This window comes from Gallinula chloropus (genome assembly GCF_964237585.1).
Source record: "Gallinula chloropus genome assembly, chromosome: 4".
Classification (NCBI taxonomy): domain Eukaryota; kingdom Metazoa; phylum Chordata; class Aves; order Gruiformes; family Rallidae; genus Gallinula; species Gallinula chloropus.
Window position 1 is genome coordinate 7605827 of NC_140088.1, and position 18549 is coordinate 7624375.

General features: G+C 45.4%; 1 protein-coding gene across 1 annotated transcript; it reads left to right on the forward strand.

Annotated features, from left to right (window-relative positions):
• The first annotated feature begins 516 nt into the window (after window positions 1–516).
• Window positions 517–18346, forward strand: PPP2R3C (protein phosphatase 2 regulatory subunit B''gamma). The gene is made up of 13 exons (XM_084263544.1): window positions 517–632; window positions 2300–2427; window positions 3332–3436; window positions 3819–3931; window positions 4660–4757; window positions 7255–7325; window positions 8466–8598; window positions 9672–9727; window positions 9802–9877; window positions 10523–10659; window positions 12927–13064; window positions 15537–15596; window positions 17930–18346. Exons 1-13 carry the CDS (start codon window positions 584–586, stop codon window positions 18116–18118), a joined length of 1353 nt encoding a protein of 450 aa, XP_084119670.1. The 5' UTR covers window positions 517–583; the 3' UTR covers window positions 18119–18346.
• Window positions 18347–18549: the final 203 nt, after the last annotated feature.

Genomic DNA, 18549 nt, shown 5'->3' on the forward strand with positions numbered 1-18549 from the left:
CTCGGGACCCACGTACGAGTTGGTTCAGCACCGGCCGGGGCCTTCCACGAGGCCTCACACCACTCGCCCGACACCCCCCGTAAACTACAACTCCCAGCACGCACCGCGGCCAGCCCTCCCGCCGCGCTGCCTGCTGGGAAAGTCTCTCTCTCCCGCTCCCCTCGTTACCCCGCCAGAGCGAAACGAAGCACGGTCCCGGTGCCGGCTGCGCCCGTAATGCTCCGGGACGGGCCTACCTCTCTCGGTGCGCGGTACCCATGGACACCGCGGCGCTGCGAGGCACGGCGGGGAGCTGCTTGCAACAGAAGCCACCCCTCACCGGCCAGGGCGCCCGCCTCCCCGCTGCTCCGGAAGCGCGACGGAACCCGCGCCTAAGCCTGCGACCAATCGCGTCTCACCGGGCTGGCCGGCACATGATCCCGCCCGCCCTATTAGAGCGGATGTGGGGTTGGTCGCCATATCGGTTGTGGGCACGGCGCTCTGGGAGCTTGGCGCGTCGGGCAGGGCGTCGCGCATGCGCAAGGAGCCGGCCGGCCGGCCCGCAGCGCGGCGGGGGGGCCGGTAACGTTTCTCCGCGCGGGACATGGACTGGAAACGCAGCCTGCGGGGCCGCCTGGCCGCCCGCCGCGCCCGTGAGTGCCCCGGCGTCGGCAGCGGGGCGGGACGGGACGGAGCGCTGGGGCCGCCTCGGGCTGGGCGGGGAGGTGCCTTCCTGTGAGCGAGCGCGCCCGCCGGGGCGAGGGGTTGCGGAGCCGGGCGCGGCGGGGCGAGCGCCGGCGTTGCCGCAGCTCTCTGCGTGCGGCTTGCCCTGCGGCCAGGCAGCCCTCGGGCTCGTTCTGCGGAGAAGCAAGCGGCCTCCTCCCAGGGGCTAGCGACAGCCGGGCGGGGCTGCGGGGCGCGGAGGAGCCGTGCGGACGCTGCGCGGTGGAGGCGGGTTTGCCCGTGGCGCGGCCGTGCCCCGGCGGCAGCGCTGGCTGGAGGGTCTCTCGGCTCCTGGGACAGCCCCTCCGGGCCTGTCGCGACGCTCCCTGAGGCTGCGGAGTGGAAGGTGGAGGGGGGGGTATTTACGCCGCTGCTTGCGACGAGCAGGACTTTGGGTGTTGGTCTCTTTCCCCAGGTGACAGGAGGAGGGGGAGTGGCCTCAAGCTGCGCCAGGGCAGGTTCAGGTTGGGCATGTGGAACAGTTCGTGCCTGAGAGGGTTACCGGGCATTGGAACAGGCTGCCCAGGGAGGCGGTGGAGTCACCAGCCCTGGGTGAATTTAAAACACAGGTAGACGAGGTGCTCAGGGATATGGTTTAGTAGGGGATGGGTATGGTTGGACTCGATGATCTCAAAGGTCTTTTCCAACCTGGTGATTCTGTGATGCTATTCTGTCATCTTTAAAAATGCTGCCAGTGTTAAACAAGAATGCTGCTGCTCTGTCCATCGCTCCCAGGTATCTGTTACAGCCTCATACCCTGCAGAGAGTCAGGTGTGTGCAGTTACTGCAAGGGGTGCTTTGTCAATACTCTGGTAGAGCCAATGGGATCCTGGGGGGCATCAGGAGGAGTGTGGCCAGCAGGTCAAAGGGGGTGATCCTCCCCCTCTACTCTGCCCTGGTCAGGCCCCACCTGGAGTATTGTGTCCAGTTCTGGGCTCCCTGGTATGAAAAAAGACAGGGATCTCCTGGAGAGAGTCCAGAGAAGGGTTACAAAGGTGATGAAGGGCCTGGAGCATCTCCCCTGTGAGGAAAGGCTGAGTGAGCTGGGACTGTTCAGCCTGGAGAAAAGAAGACTAAGGGGGGACCTTATTCATGTTTATAAATATCTTAAGTATGGGATGCAGGGGGAATGGGCAGCCCCTTTTCAGTGTCTGTGGGGACAGGACAAGGGGCAATGGCTGCAAGTTGGAGCACAGGAAGTTCCACACCACCATGGGGAAGAACTTTTCCCCAGTGAGGGTGAGGGAGCCCTGGGACAGGCTGCCCAGGGGGTGTGGAGTCTCCATCTCTGGAGAGATTCCAGCCCCGTCTGGACGCCGCCCTGTGCAATATGAGCTGGGGAGCTGCTTTGGCAGGGGGGTTGGACCCAATAAGCTCTCGAGGTCCCTTCCAACCCCTATGATTCTATGATATTTGATGTATCTTACATACTTTTCATAACAGGCCTGTGCTTGCTCCATTCATTTTCACCTGACGTCCGTGTTACTAAACAGAATGGGTGTATAAGCCTCAGCATTAACTCCTTTTTTGCAAGATCCTTATTACATTAAATCCCTGTTCGGTGCACAACATGAAAATTCTGTTCTCTGTTAATCAGCCAAAAAGAGTGAACAAGAGCTAAAAGATGAGGAAATGGAATTGTTCACAAAATATTACATGGATTGGAAAGGAGGAAGAAAAAGTGACAATGCATCATATACGAACATACCACGATTTTACTACAGGGTAAGTGAGGTATCCAGATAAAACTTCAGCAAGAGGCCACACTGTGTTATAAAAGACAGTTATACTTATTCAAAGAGATACACACTTAAGACTCAGGAGCTGAAGTAGATTGAAATCTGAATCTTGTGGATTGCTCAGCATTTTTTTTTGTTTGTATAGTTGTGGATTTCACCAGTTTCAAGTAATTACTAAGCATCTCACCAAAGGCTGTGAAATGATTTGCTCATCAGGCAGTAGGCTTGGCTGTTTACTAAACATGGGAAGTCTCTTACGGGGATACTTCATGTTTTAACCAAATCCTGACAGATCAGCGTTAGAAATACACATCTTCCTGTTTCTGTTCAGACACGTTGAGATGCTGCTTCATCAAAACAGTAGATCATGGGTCTTGCAGACTAAAGGCAGGGATGTACCTTGCATCATCCAGCAGAAATGCTTGGTCCAGAAACATATCTGTGAGATGAAGCATTCTCCCATCTATTTTGTTGACCAAAACAAGCCTAGTATACATTCAGGCTTCTGAGTCAGGCCTACCACAAAATAGAATGTGCTGCTCTTTCCTGAGTAAACCCACAGTATTAAGTATCTTTTATCCTATCTTGCAACTGTGGGGAAGTGTTTACTGAATCAAGGATGAGGTATGTCTCTGGCTCTCATGTTAAAAATGTCCTGCTTTAAAGAAATATTTCAATATTGAAATAGTTTGAGACAGTACATGAGTAATACCCCCTGAAGAAGAAGCAGCAGGTGCCATACAGCACTCTGTTAAATAGTTTGTAATTTTCTGTCAAGTAAACAGCTTCATCTGCATGTGTGAGTCAGGACTGTCAAAGAGTCATTGCTAGTTGCATAGTTTTTGAATGGTACCACCATGCAGAATATTAAAACACCACAATGTTTCTAGCTGCCAGCTGAAGATGAAGTCTTGCTTCAGAAATTAAGAGAAGAATCTAGAGCAGTCTTTCTACAAAGAAAAAGTAGAGAGCTGTTGGATAATGAAGAGCTGCAGGTAAGAAAATATCTTATGTATGTCTTGTAGTGGCTTCTGACAGACTTCCTCTTTCTGCAGAGTTTGATTGTGTCCAGAAATAAGTTCTGTTTATGCATCACTCAGCCTCCAAAGGTGGTTGTGTTTACTGCAGTGAAAAGACAAAAGGGCTGTGACCCTAGAAATCCCAGTGAGTGAGGAAGTGTGTCCATGTCTAACACCGGTATAGGGCAGTGGAAATACTGCTTGCTTGCTTTCTGGTTGAACTGACCAGGTGTGCTGGTTAACTGAGAGAACCTTGCAGGAAAAACATGGGTTTGCTGCATTTCTTTGATGCTCTGTACGAAGCATGTTGACTTCTGTGGAGAAATACATTTTTAACCAAATATAAATGCCTTTTAAGAATCTGTGGTTCCTGCTGGACAAACATCAGACATCACCAATGATGGGGGAAGAAGCAATGATCAACTATGAGAACTTCTTGAAAGTTGGTGAAAAAGCTGGACCTAAATGCAAGTAAGGCTTTCTTCTCAGGTGTGTGCTTACTTTGGCTAAAACCAAGTCCTGCTGTAACTTTCAGTTGCTAAAACAGATGGAAATAGTTTAATGGCAAAACAAAATTGGGTCCCTGTAGTTCTTGAACTAGTTGCTGTGCATCCTCACAAAGGTGTATTGCCCTATGACTCAGAGGGGGGTTTTGGTAGAAATGCCTGCAAGAAGGGTACTGAATCTTCTGAAAAAGAAATTCTCATCAGCATGAGCATTTTTATGATGTTAGTGGACAGTAATCAGCACATTTTGTATTTGAAGAGGAGATCCTGCTTCCAGAGATAGGGCCCAGCCTTCCCTAATACCATCTGATGAATAATTACCTAACAGATGTAGTGTGTGCAGCATACAGGGAATATTCTTTCTTTATGCTCCTGTTGGCACTTCCTTTGTGTGCATATCCTTGTAGAAGATTGGAAGCTGCAAAATATATTGTACTAAAGAGAAATTGAAGCTCTGAAAACTCCCACATCACAGAAGAGTCTCGTGGGCAGTAGAAGCAGCTGCTTTTTTGAGTTTGCTGTTGTCACTCAGTTGGATCCCACCTGAGGGGCGTAGCACGTTAGAGTCTTTGAACACGTTCTGGATTGTTTAACCCATGTTTTGAAGTGTCTGTAAGCTTTGCATGCTGTAACTGGGTCTGTCAGTGCTGTGTAGTCAGATACATAGCAGTAACTTTCTGGGTTCTTTCACAGGCAGTTCTTCACAGCTAAGATCTTTGCTAAGCTACTCCACAGTGATCCCTATGGGAGGGTATCTATCATGCAGTTCTTCAATTACGTCATGAGAAAAGGTCAGTTAATGCTTATTCTGAAAAGCTGTTTCATTTTCAAGGCTCTTTTAAGGTGTATTAATTACTTGCTGTTCTCTTCAGCAGCTGTGAGGTCTAGCTAAAGCTGTTTTCCTCTGGTTACTGAGGGGTGGGAGTTCACCCTGCCTCTGAAATCCACATCTCCTCTCAGCCAGAGATATCCTTGATTTGTTTATTATATATGTTGTCACTCCAGTTCCCTTTATTCAGGCAGTACTGTGAAGTGTTGTTTGCTCTTTTCCCCTCTACAGAGTGCTGTTATCTATGTTTTCCAACTGCACTTGTCAAGCATGTCAGTGTGTTCTTGTGCTCAAGCTATAGCCTTATATTTTCAGCTGTTTTTTATAAATAACTACTTGGGCTGAAAAAATGCAATTATATTTTTTAAATTAAAGTCTGTATTAGATTTTAATGAAGAAGATGAGGCTGGGTAGCAGAAAGGAAGGTTGTTTTGTGTCTTGGCTACTGTGTTCTTAGGTCTGGTAGAGCCTTCAGGAGGGGGAGAATGGCCTCTGTGCTTGTTTAAGTTAAAATCTTATGATGTGTTGAGCAGGAAGCCTTGTGAGCAGGTATATGCAGAGTGTGTAAGAAAGGAGTAATATGCCCATTTGTAACACACAGCAAACCCAAAAGCTACAGGTTAGGAGACCTGTGAAGAAGTCTGTGAAAACTCTGTGCCTGTCCAAAAGGCCTACCCACATGGACCCAATGAAGATCCTGTCAGAGATCGTTACTTCATTGGTTTCACCCAGAAGTTTCAAGTCTTGTGTATTTATGGTGATACCTTTTTTCTAAAAAAGAAACAAAAGCAAAAAACTAACCCAAAACCAACAAAACCCCAGAAACAGACCCAAACAAACAAAACCAAAGAATGCCACCAAATTATAGAGACAGGAAGCCTTTTGGCATGCCCCATCTCAATCAGATCTTGCTTCCAAACTCTGGCCAACATTGAGTCCCATTGCAGTGTTTGATTGCAAGTCCCTCTTGGATCAGTTAAATAAGGGTCATGGTTTTTCCAGGTTTCAACATTGGAATTGCATTGTAAAGGTAGCCCAGAAGCATGTCTCTGCTGTAGCTGAGATAATGTGGCACTGAAGGGAGGGGAGAGTAACAGAGGATGAAGGGAGCCACTCCACAGCTGCTTGTGCTTGGGGCAGTGGGGTCCCACATTTCTCCTTGTTTTGCTGAAGCTCATGCCAGCGGGCTGGTCAGCCACCAGAATGGTGCTGCAGCGGGGAAGAGGCCAGATCACCCTGAGCTTAAAACATCTTAAACTGCTGTGCCTTGCATGTGTGACCATATCCTCTACCCAGCTGAACTCAGTAATGAGCTTTTGGGGTTTTACTTCAATATATTTGTTGAAGTTCTAGGAGTTAGCTGCATGTATTCACATACTTGTGCTGAACAAGCAGCATTCTGCCTTTCTCCTCCCTCCTGCCAGCTGAAGGGTTGCCTACAGACTGTGGATTACAGCCTTTCCTCTTCTTCTGTAATGATGCACACAGCCCTTTTGGGAGGGTCTGAGAGAGTGGTGAAGTTAATAACTGAATAATGAAGCATGTCTTGAGCCACCATGTGTTTCCAGTAATGCTCTATTACATTTCCTCCTTCAGGAGGAAATGTGTTCAAGTCTGCTGGCTTTGTCCAAACAAGCCAAGCCTAGTAAAAGTGTCTTGGATCACTTTGAATCACTTTAGGTGCACCTTTAAACGTCATCCAACAAAGAAACAGCCTCACTGTGTGATCTCTGTCACCTCTGGGTGATAAGGGGTCTGGCTTGACAGATACCTTGAATGTTGGTATGAAACAGCTCGTATTTTGTAAGAGGAACTCCTCAATTGGTTTGTTCATAAAATGGCAGTTAAATTTAACATGGAGTGTGTAGTATTTACACCTAATCTGTACTCCATCTCTGTCACTGTGCTTTAACAGCAGCCTCTTCACACTGTCCTGTAGGTGGCCTGATTAAGGTGCCTTTTCATTGCAAGAACAGGGGCTTGTGCTGCTGGAATTCTCCTGCTGTAACTCAGAAGTGAGGTTGGGACCCCTGGCTATAGTTGCAATGTCTTGTGCTGCACCAGGGGCTGCAGCCAGTTGACCAGCAGCTGGTTTTAGTGCAGTGAGAATGTGCTGCTGCACAGGTCTGTAGGGCAGCAAGAGAACAGATCTGTATCGTTCCCTGTGCCAGATAAAATCTGGTGTCTGCTCAGCTGTTTCTCACATCTTACTGCTATAAAGCCATCTTGGCCACAGGGTATTGTGTATTGCCAGTGACTCTTACCAACTCAGAGGGATAAAACAGTATTTCTTAGTGGGGCTGGTACATATCAGAGCTCAGCTTAAATCTCAGAAAAATGGGAAATAGAGGTGCTTAACATCTAAAGGTGCTGACCTTTAGAATAGCCTCACATTTTGGTGAGGCCTCAACCTCCCCCTCGTGATCTCTTGCACTGTAATTCTGTTTCTTCTTTTACAGTGTGGCTTCATCAGACAAGAATAGGTCTCAGTTTGTATGATGTGGCAGGGCAGGGCTACCTCAGAGAATCAGTAAGTAAGCTCTTGATTAATTCAATGTCTGCTTTTAGTCAAATGACAGAGCATCAAAAACGCTGCAATTTTCTTCTACTCTCATATCATAAAGGCTTATCATAATCTAGATTTGGGGTGGGCACATTTGTTTGGATAAACAGCAATTTATATATTCTAGAGATATGTTGCTAGTTGTTTTTAACATACAGATGGTTCTCTTGATTGTAGATATCAAGGGTTTGTGTCATTAGCATAGAAATTACAAAAAAGGATTGCTAGAGCGGGCCTCAGTGTATTATTCTCCTGTTCTAAAAGGAGTTAATATTATAAATAGGAAGGTTATTGTTACCACTCTACATAAAAAGATCTCTTAAAGCATATTCACCAATAGGATAATCCAGCTAGGAGTTACTGGTATCTGACAAAGGTACAGCTGAATGCATTTATATTTACATGTAAATATCACAGAATGTGAGGGGTTGGAAGGGACCTCGAAAGATCTTCTAGTCTGACCCCCCTGCCAGAGCAGGATCGCCTAGATGAGGTCACACAAGAACTTGTCCAGGTGGGTTTTGAATGTCTCTAGAGAAGGAGACTCCACAACCTCTCTGGGCAGCTTGTTCCAGTGCTCCATCACCCTCACAGTGAAACAGCTTTTTCTTATGTTCACATGGAACCTCCTGTGCTCCAGCTTGCACCTGCTGCCCCTTGGCCTGTCATTGGACATCATCTACTTGGTTATCATTCTGCATTGTTTGCAGACCATTTCAGTCATGGCATCACGTGTGCATGTAACATGATCTAGGCTTATTTCCTCACTCTGAGGGCGGTGAGGCTGGCACAGGCTGCCCAGAGAAGCTGTGGCATCCCCATCCCTGGCAGTGCTCAAAGCCAGGATGGATGGGGCTTTGGGCAACCTGGGCTAATGCGGGGTGTCCCTGCCTGTGGCAGGGGGATCATTGAGATCCCTTTCAACCCAAACCAGTCTGTGATTTCTTGTACAGAGAACTTTGTGTATTTCTTATACAGAGAACTCCCATGTATTTGTTGCAGGATTGTATTTTTAACAAATATACTTGAAAGCCAGGGTAGGATATTGCAAGCGTGCAACAATAACAGTGTTTAAAGCTTGTGCTCTTTTCTTTCTTAATTTCACAGGATTTAGAAAACTACATTTTGGAGCTCATCCCTACTTTGCCACAGCTGGATGGCTTAGAAAAATCTTTTTATTCTTTCTATGTCTGTACAGCAGTTAGAAAGTTCTTCTTCTTTCTGGATCCTCTCAGAACAGGTAGGTCTGTGTATTCAAGATTCTAAATTTGTGGAAGTATTTTCATATTTTAAAAGGCTTCCACCAAAATTAGTTGTGGTTTCAAAGTAACACATAGCTGTAAGCTTTAATTCAGTAATCTTATAGTTGAAGATTCATCTCCACTGAAGACTGTGGATCTAAAAGTATGCTTCTACAGCTGAAGAATTTTAATGAGATTACTCTGTCATACCACAAGGGATAGGTATCTCATAGAAACTAACAAATAAAGTGTTACTTCATCCTAATGTATTACTAGCAGTAGCTAACTTTCTAAGTCTTTAGGGCAAATAGAAAACACAGAACTGCTTGGCAAAAAATCCACAGAGGTGTGGAAATGTGCAAGAATACTACTGTCATGTGCTTCTCTGGTGACTAAATTGATGAATATGTGCACTGGGAAAGGTCTGAAGTTAGGGCTGCTAATCTTTCCTGCAGGTGTAGCTCCCTTGGGCAATGGCTTACCTTTTCCTACACACTTGATTTAAGTCACTAACCACATGTGCTGTCAAGATCTAGCTGTGCCCCTGGGAGATGCCAGAGCTGGGTGGGCTGTAGCCTCTGGCAGAGGTAATTGCACCCAGAGAGAGGGGGTGGGGAAGTTAAAATGTGCACGTTCCTTTGCGCAGGGTCCGCGTACTGGTTAGGGCTGAGCCAGCAGGAGTGTGTTCTGCTGCCTTAGCTCTGCATCACACCCACAGTGTCCAAAAAATGTACAAATGCCACACCACTGGTGAGACTGTTCTTCCAGCAGATGTTTTCTTTGTGGGTTTTTTTTTAATTTTGCATTCTGAGTTGATGTTCTTTTTATCTGGTTTTCTGGCTTTTAAGGCTTCAGGATAACTCCCCTTTTGCCAGCGTCAGGTCGGTTTTGTTCAGCCTTATCATTGACATTCAAAGTCTTGGTTTTTTGTTTAGTTTTTTTTTTTTCTTGAAAGGGCATTATTTTCTGCTTGGAATGCTTCTATTTTGAGTAGAACCACGTAAATGAGAACAGTCAAATAGATGTGTTGGCTGGCTGAGTGTTAATCTGTGTTTTCCTTTTCTTGCTGCAGGGAAGATAAAGATACAGGATATTTTAGCTTGCAGCTTCCTGGATGACTTACTGGAGGTAAAGATCTCTTTAGTATATGCTTCTGTATTTTAATTTGCTCTTTCTGAATTCTAACTTTATGTTTCACTTAGTTAAGGGATGAAGAACTTTCTAAAGAAAGTCAGGAAACAAATTGGTTTTCTGCTCCTTCTGCATTAAGAGTTTATGGTAGGTTCCTTTATATGTGAACGCTTTCCCCCTTCCCCTGCTCTCTGCCCTGTATAACTTAGTCACATTCTTTGTGTTATTTTTCCTCTGGTTTTGTCCCTTTAAGTCCTCCTGATAGCTTGTCTTTTCAACTCCTTTAGCATCCTATTGGTATATTTTCCTGACTTGCTTTTCAGCTTTGGTTCTCTGCTATTGCTTTTTACCACAAATTTATCCTCTGTCACTTTGTGCTTGCTGCCCAAGGCACAAGATTCCTCGGCAACCTCCTCTTCCAACTGTTCTCTTCATGCTTTTGCATCTTTAGCTCTTTTCTCATGCTTGCAGCAGATCTGTTTAAAGTAGTGTGGTGTGCTCTTTGTCTTCTGCTCCTATCTCGATATGCAGGGCCGTTGCTTTTGAGGCGTTGCCTTAGAGCAGATCTGCTAATGCCTTGTTATGGGAATACCACCACACCCACACATGGTCTGTGCTCATTTATGGTGCTCTAGGAATATTACTGTGGATCTTGTGTAGCCCCATTTAACTGCATTAACTTCTCAATTAAAATTAAATACATGTTTTAAAAGTGCTGATTTTTTTCTCTCTTGGAACAGTTCTCTGCTGATACAGGGATATTATGTTTTGCCCTCTGTATCTCCTCCCTAGGACAGTACTTAAACCTGGATAAAGATCACAATGGCATGCTCAGCAAAGAAGAACTGTCCCGATATGGAACAGGGACTCTGACCAACATATTTTTGGATCGTGTGTTTCAGGAATGCTTAACTTATGATGGAGAAATGGTAATCCTGTCTTCTTCACTTTGTTCACAATATAAAAGCTTTGGCTTATTGATGCAGGAAGTGTCTCACAATCAGTATCTCCAAAATAAAGAGTAGCTTGAGGTAAAGCAGCTCTTATTTATCATCAGTGTGCACACAAATGGCAGCGCAACAGAGTGATTGCAGAGTGACTTGAAGACAAGCTGCTTGCTTTAATAAATAGAGGTGCTGCAAAATCCAGACAGTCTAGGAGACAACTTCTTGTAGATTCAGTAATGTAAAGTACACGTTGAAAAAAATGTGTAGGTGTAGAAATGCTTTTTAATTACCTGTAATTCTTTAAAAAGAACCAAAGACAAGTGGCACACTTGAGACTAGTGTCTCATGAAGACAGCAGTGGGTTTTTTTTACAGGCTTTACATAGATGTGAAAAATGGAAAGTAACTAATTAGAGATAAAACCTTAAATCTGTATTTATTTTGAAAGCTTTACTTAAGTGACTTGTGGAAACTAACTTCACAACTGAGTTATAAAGCAGGTGTGTTTACTGCAGCGCTGGCTGCAAGGGGGGTAGCGCCTCCTGGCTTGCACACCATTTCAACAAGCTGTGTGACATTCATTACACAGAGCAGTCATGCATATACACAAGAATCCTGAGAAAAGGCTGGGCTATCCAAAGCAGTTCTGAGAACTCACTTCAGAGAATCATAGAGTCACAGGGGTTGGAAGGGACCTCCAGAGATCATAGGGTCCAACCCCCCTGCCAAAGCAGCTCCCCAGCTCATATTGCACAGGGTGGCGTCCAGACGGGGCTGGAATCTCTCCAGAGAAGGAGACTCCACACCCCTGGGCAGCCTGTCCCAGGGCTCCCTCACCCTCACTGGGGAGAAGTTCTTTCCCATGTTGCTGTGGAACTTCCTGTGCTCCAACTTGCAGCCATTGCCCCTTGTCCTGTCCCCACAGAGCACTGAAAAGGGGCTGGCCATTCCCCCTGCATCCCATACTTAAGATATTTATAAACATTCATAAGGTTCCCCCTTTAGTCTTCTTTTCTCCAGGCTGAACAGCCCCAGCTCACTCAGCCTTTCCTCATAGGGGAGATGCTCCAGGCCCTTAATCATCTTTGTAGCCCTTCTCTGGACTCTCTCCAGGAGATCCCTGTCTTTTTTACCCCAGGGAGCCCAGAACTGGACACATTTCCATAGTCTCTTCCTTCAGCTGTGCAAGCGCAGTGCCGTACAGGTGGTCGTGGGCAGGGACCTCAGGGATGAAGGCTGTATGTCACGAGGGATCCTCTTAGGTGCCTTGCTCCAGCAGGTCCATATCTCTGCTATGGGGAGACCAGAACAGGACCACCCAGTGCTCAGAAGTGGTCTAATCTGCGTTGAGTAGGGAATAAGGATCACCTCCCACAACTGGCTAGCGAAACTCTTCCTAACGCAGGTCAGGATGCTGTCAGCAGCCTTTGCCACAAGGGTGTGTCGCTGGTTTCTGTTCAACTTTGTTGCCCATCAGGACTCAAGTCCATCTGTGCAAAGCTGCTTTCACACTAGTCAGTGCCCAGCACGTACTGGTGCATGGGTTATTCCTCCTGGGATGCAGATGTCCCTCTGTTGAACTCGATGTGTCTCCCATCAGCCCGTTTTTCCAGCCTGTCAAGCTCCCTGTGAATGGCAGCACCAACTCTCTGGTGTTGAAAGTAGACAAGGTTATTATATACACAGGGCTGAAGGATTTCTGTTCTTGTCACAACTGTACCTGGGTTGGGAAACCAAGAATCAGTACTAGTGAAAGAGACAAGTGTGATGCATATTTAGGATGTCTACTGATGCTTCTACCATGTGATTTGCCAAACTACCTGCTCTGTTTTTAAGGATTATATACTTCACTTGGCCATATAGTTCAGTGATAATGGTAGGCTTGCTGCCACTGGACATTTAATTTGTGGTGATGAAAACTTTCCATATGACTTTTCTTCACTGGTTGAGTATCTTCAGTCTGAAGACCTATTAAACATTGTTTAAAAGTATATATAGCATGTTTAACTTGGATTTAGGCTTGGCATCCTATTTTACCTCTGAAACGACAGGATTTGCTACCTCAGGAGTTGTTAAAAACTAACTTTTCTGTTCATGTTGGTGGTAGCAGCCATTTTCTGTTTCATGTTGTCTTTTTTCCAGAAAATAGACTGATCCCCTACAACGAAATAGCTGCCAATTATAAAGTTCCTGCTTGCAAAATCAATTTAGAAAGAAGACTGTAATAAACATGATTGTATCTACTTTTAGGACTATAAAACCTACCTGGACTTTGTGCTTGCATTAGAAAACAGAAAGGAGCCTGCAGCTCTGCAATATATTTTCAAACTGCTTGATATAGAGAACAAAGGATACCTGAATGTCTTTTCCCTTAATTATTTCTTTAGGGTAAGTCTCTTTATACAGGTAGGCCATTTTCTGTGTTTATAGTGTTAGAGCCTGCATGCAGATCTGCAGGGAATCACTTTAAATTACCAGTGCCTACTGGGAAGCTAGTAACTACTTCTGAGAAGATTTAAAATATTAAAAAAAAGTATTCCAAAGCTTGGAAAGAATTCAAAAGGTATTTTCAACATTTTATCTGCAGTTGAAATTAACTGTTTTGATTTTGTTCAGGAAAAATATTTTCCATCTTTAAAAATTGAAGTTGTCCTAAAATTGCCTGATGATTACCTATTAAAATAGCTTATGGTGGTTCCAATCAGTTATTGCTCATGGCTTTAATTTCCACTGCAATCCTGAAATTCAGTAGAAGAAATTAAAATAATGAAATGCAGCAGTGGGCCTCTATGGCTGTGAGACTTTTCATTCAATATATTGGTTGCAAAATGCTTCTTGCTTTTATTTTTTTTTTGTGTTCTGTATTTCTATCTGTTGCTTCCAGAATTGATTTAAAATAAACTTGGGGGGGGGGGGTTAGTTGCTGTTAGAACTAACCTACAGCCTCTACAAGCCTTCCTCAGAATAGTGGTTTCTATGTAAGTGGGCTTTTGTTTTCCTTCTGGCTCAAGGTGGCTTTGGTTGGGGCTGCAGCAGCTGTTGTGTTGTGGTTTTTTAATAGGTACCCAAGTTATGCAGTGAAAGTACTTTTGCTGTGGATGGTTTGCACACTCAGCTGTGAGTGTGATGCTTTTTCCACATACCAGATCCCTTTGATGATCCCTGTTCAGACACAGGCACAAGCACTTCAGTTTTCTATGTGTGGCTCTTTACTATAACTTTAAAAAACAAGCAGTGTAATTGCCCTTTGCTGCGTGCTCCAAGTGTGACAAACAAGGTGCACATGCTGCATTCAGCTCATTAAGTGAAGCATACAGGCTTGCTCAAGACACAGTCTTAGGTCCACGTTGTCTTTACGTTCTAACTAGTCCCCAGTTGAACCTGAATTTTGACAGTGACTACAACCATCTCATCTTGTAAAAATAAGACTTATCTGGAAGACCTTTTTCTAAAAAGGATAAGGCTCTTTTTTTTTTTCTTTTAAACAAATTAAAAGACCCTACAGCATTTTTTTAAATTCCTTTTAGTGCCTTTGTACCATCAAATAATTTAGGGTGGAATGGCCCAATGGAGGTCACCTGCTCCCACCATTTGCTCAGAGCATGGCCAGCTTCATGGTTAGGTTGAGTTGCTCGAGGCCTTGTCAAGGCCAGTGTTGAGTATCTCCAAGGAGGGAGACTCTGCAGCCTCTTTGGGCAACATGTTCCTGTGTCTGACTGGTTGGACTGAGAAGTTTTTTCTCTCCTCACTGTTCTCCCCCGTCGTTTGGAATGCCTCTTGCTTCAGTTGGTGGCCACAGCCTCTTGTCCTTTCATTGCATGGCTCTACCTGCCAGGTAGTTGAAGGTAGTAATTAGATTTTTCCCACCACTCAGAAGAGGACTCACCTTGTGTTCTCATAGTAAATAAATTACTCTAATTTGAAAACAATTTAACAAGGTAATTCTGCATCTGCTACTGTGGCATAGCCATTTTTGTGCACATCTCCTTTTATGGACTTACTCTCCAAGTTTGTTATTAAAGATTCCTGAAGGACAGCAGGTGCTTGATCATACTCCAAAACGTGTCCTTCCTTGAAACTCTTGGAATGTTCTGAATTTTCCTTGAAATCAAAACAGTTCCTCTTGATTGTGTGTTTCTCTGTTTGTCTGCTCCTGTGAGTGTGGGTAGGTCTGCACCTGCAGAGGCTTTGCTGATGCAGCTTGTGATAGTGAAACGAATGGTTTTGTTCATAGTTGCTGTTTGCAGGCAGAGGTTTGGGGTGATGCAGCTATTTAAGTAGTGCCATATTGAAGGAACTAATAGTAGGGATTCTGTTTTGCTCAGAACAAGCAATGCCTACTTAAAACCTTTCCACTCTTGGACAAATGCTCAAACAGGTAAATAGATGGATAGTCTCCCTCACATTATTATTTGATCAGCCAGAATAGAGGTTCCATTTTCAAAGCAATTGAAAGTGTGAGTAGCCACACTGCTTGGTCTTTTCCAGAAAACTTGTCTTTCCCTGGTCTTTACTTTACACCTTGTCAAAGAACTGAACCTTGTGAGCACGTGAAGGTTGTTAAGCTTTGAGTGAGAACATTCAAGTGCCTGGGTATCCCACTTGCAGGATGCTCAAACACTGCTCATAATGAAATTTGGATTCTGATTACATTGAGTTACTGTGAACCTCAAGGTGCCTGTCACTGATTGTGTCTTATCATGCTCCTGCCTCCCTTGTGGAGGAGAATGGATCATGAGCTGTCCCACAAGTGCTCTGTCATGGGACAGTGCAGCTTAAGATGCAGAAGCATTGGAAGGGTTTCATACAGCACCAGTATGATACTGCACGACCTGTCCCTAACTTTTCTTTTATTTCCAGGCAATTCAGGAACAAATGAAAATCCATGGACAAGAACCAGTTTCTTTCCAGGATGTCAAGGTTAGTTTTACTGAACAGAGTGCTAGGTGAAATACTTGAATAAGCATTTCATAATTTTTTAGGTGGTTGAATATTTACTAGCAGAGCAGTAGAGATGATCTAACTGGACCTGTTTGAAAGTGACTTTCTGTTCAGTGGTTGCTCTGTAAGAAATCTGGTATGCAACCATTCTAGTAGTTTCCTTGCTAACAGGCAAAGGGCCCATTACATAGATGCTGCTGTGCCTTATGCCTGATGAACACAGAATCATGGAACATTAGTACTTGGAAAGAACCTCAAAAACTCATCTAGTCCAACTCTGCCAGAGCAGGATCACCTAGACTAAATCACACAGGAACTTGTCCAGGGAGGTTTTGAATGTCTTTGAAGGAGACTCTACAACCCCTCTGGGCAGTCTGTTCCAGTGCTCTGTCACCCTCACAGTGAAAAAGTTCCTCCTTATATTCACATGGAACTTCCTGTGTTCCAGCTTGCACCCATTGTCCCTGGCCCTGTTGGTGGCCATCACTGAGAAAAGCCTGGCTTTGTCCTCCTGGCTCTCACATTTTACATATTTACAAACATTAATAAGGTCACCCCTCAGCCTCCTCCCAAGCTAAAGGCCCAACTCCCTCAGCCTCTCCTCATAAGGAGAGGTGGCCCTGTGCTGGACTCTTTCAAGGAGTTCTATGTCCTTCTTGAACTGAGGGGCCCAGAACTGGTCACAATATTCCAGATGTGGTCTCACCAGGGCAGAGTAGAGGGGGAGAAGGAAGTTGGTAGGTGCATTTTGTGATTCAGGATCATCTCTTGGGGGTGGGGGGGTGTGAGTAACTAAAAAAACCAACCTGTCTGTAAAGCTCTCTTCATTATTGCCACTTCACATTTAGCAGTGTTAGTACTTAATAAAAAAAGGTACAAATGCTTCTCTAAAACATAGCTCATATAAGCAAACAGAGTTGTGATACTGTCTCCCATGACATCCTGACAGCAAAGCTGAGAGATCACGGGATAGATGAGTGGACAGTGAGGTGGGTTGAGAATTGGCTGTCAGACCGGGCTCAGAGGGTGGTGACCAGTGGAGCAGAATCTGACTGGAGACCTGTGACTAGTGGTGTTCCCCAGGGCTCAGTGTTGGGTCCAGTCCTGTTTAATATCTTCATTGACGACCTTGATGAGGGAACAGCATCCACCCTCAGCAAGTGCTGATGATACAAAGCTGGGCGGGGTGGCTGACACGCAGGACACTGCGCTGCCATCCAGAGAGACCTGGACAGGCTGGAGAGTTGGGCAAGGAGAAACCAGATGAGATTCAACAAAAGCAAGTGGAGAGTCTGGCACCTGGGAAGGAATAACTGCTTGTATCAGTACAGGCTGGGGGATGACCTGCTGGAGAAGAGCTCTGTGGAGAAGGACCTGGGGGTCCTGGTTGATGACAGGTTGGCCATGAGCCAGCAGTGTGCCCTGGGGGCTAACAGGGCCAATGGGATCCTGGGGGGCATCAGGAGGAGTGTGGCCAGTAGGTCACAGGAGGTGATCCTTCCCCTCTACTCTGCCCTGGTCAGGCCCCACCTGGAGTATTGTTTCCAGTTCTGGGCTCCCTGGGATAAAAAAGACAGGGATCTCCTGGAGAGAGTCCAGAGAAGAGCTACAAAGATGATTAAGGGCCTGGAGCATCTCCCCTATGAGGAAAGGCTGAGTGAGCTGGGACTGTTCAGCCTGGAGAAAAGAAGACTAAGGGGGGACCTTATTCATGTTTATAAATATCTTAAGTATGGGATGCAGGGGAAATGGCCAGCCCCTTTTCAGTGGTCTGTGGAGACAGGACAACGGGCAATGGCTGCAAGTTGGAGCACAGGAAGTTCCACACCAACACCAGGAAGAACTTTTCCCAGGTGAGGGAGCCCTGGGACAGGCTGCCCAGGGGGTGTGGAGTCTCCTTCCCTGGAGATATTCCAGCCCCATCTGGACGCCGCCCTGTGCAATATGAACTGGGGAGCTACTTTGGCAGGGGGGTTCGACCCAATCTCTGGAGGTCCCTTCCAACCCCTGTGATTCTGTGATTCTACGTTGTGCCTTTGAGGCTGAAGCCCACCAAGAAAAGCACATTCTTCCTGGAGATGTGGGAGCTGAGCACACTGTTGCTCTCTGTAGCCAGTTAATTGTGCTTTGTATCTTAAATTGTTTGGGACTTGACAGGTTTTGTGGGTTTTTTTCTGTAAATTGGTGTGGGTGGTACTAGTTACCCAAAGATCTTTCCATTTATGGTATAAAGTGGTATAAAGTGACCATTATTCTGCACATTAATGTGGCTTTTTTTTCCCCCCCTCACAATTTTGACTTTCCTTTCATAGGATGAAATCTTTGATATGGTGAAGCCCAAGGATCCTTACAAAATCTCCCTTCAAGACTTAATCAATAGCAGCCAAGGGGACACTGTTACCAGCATTCTCATCGATCTGAATGGGTTCTGGACATACGAGAACAGAGAGGTCCTTGTGGCAAGTGATAGTGACAGCGCTGCGGATGTTGATGATACGTGACTTTGAACAGCAGCAGACTGTATCCACAGAGAGATCTCGGATCTGATGCACCAGCTGTTGGAAGCTGGAAACGTTCATTAGCTGAATCCATGCCTCTTCCCCTCACTTCCCTCCCCCCCCCCCATCCGATATAAAATGTGGTACCTACATGAATGGCAGAACTGATTTCTGACACCAAAAAAGTGTTGAAGAGTTAAAAATTATCTTTTTTTTAAATAAATATTTTTGGACACTTTCCCTGAGTACGGAGCCCTGTTCTTACTGGAATATCCTATTCTAGAATGAGAATTTATCCTATTGGAAAGGGTAAGCATTGAACCAATCTGAGTAGTTCCCTACTTCTTGGGAGGTTTACTAACAGAAATAAAACTGCACTGGGGCTTTACGTCTACTTAAAACTAATCCAACCATCAGGCTTTCACTGACTTCAC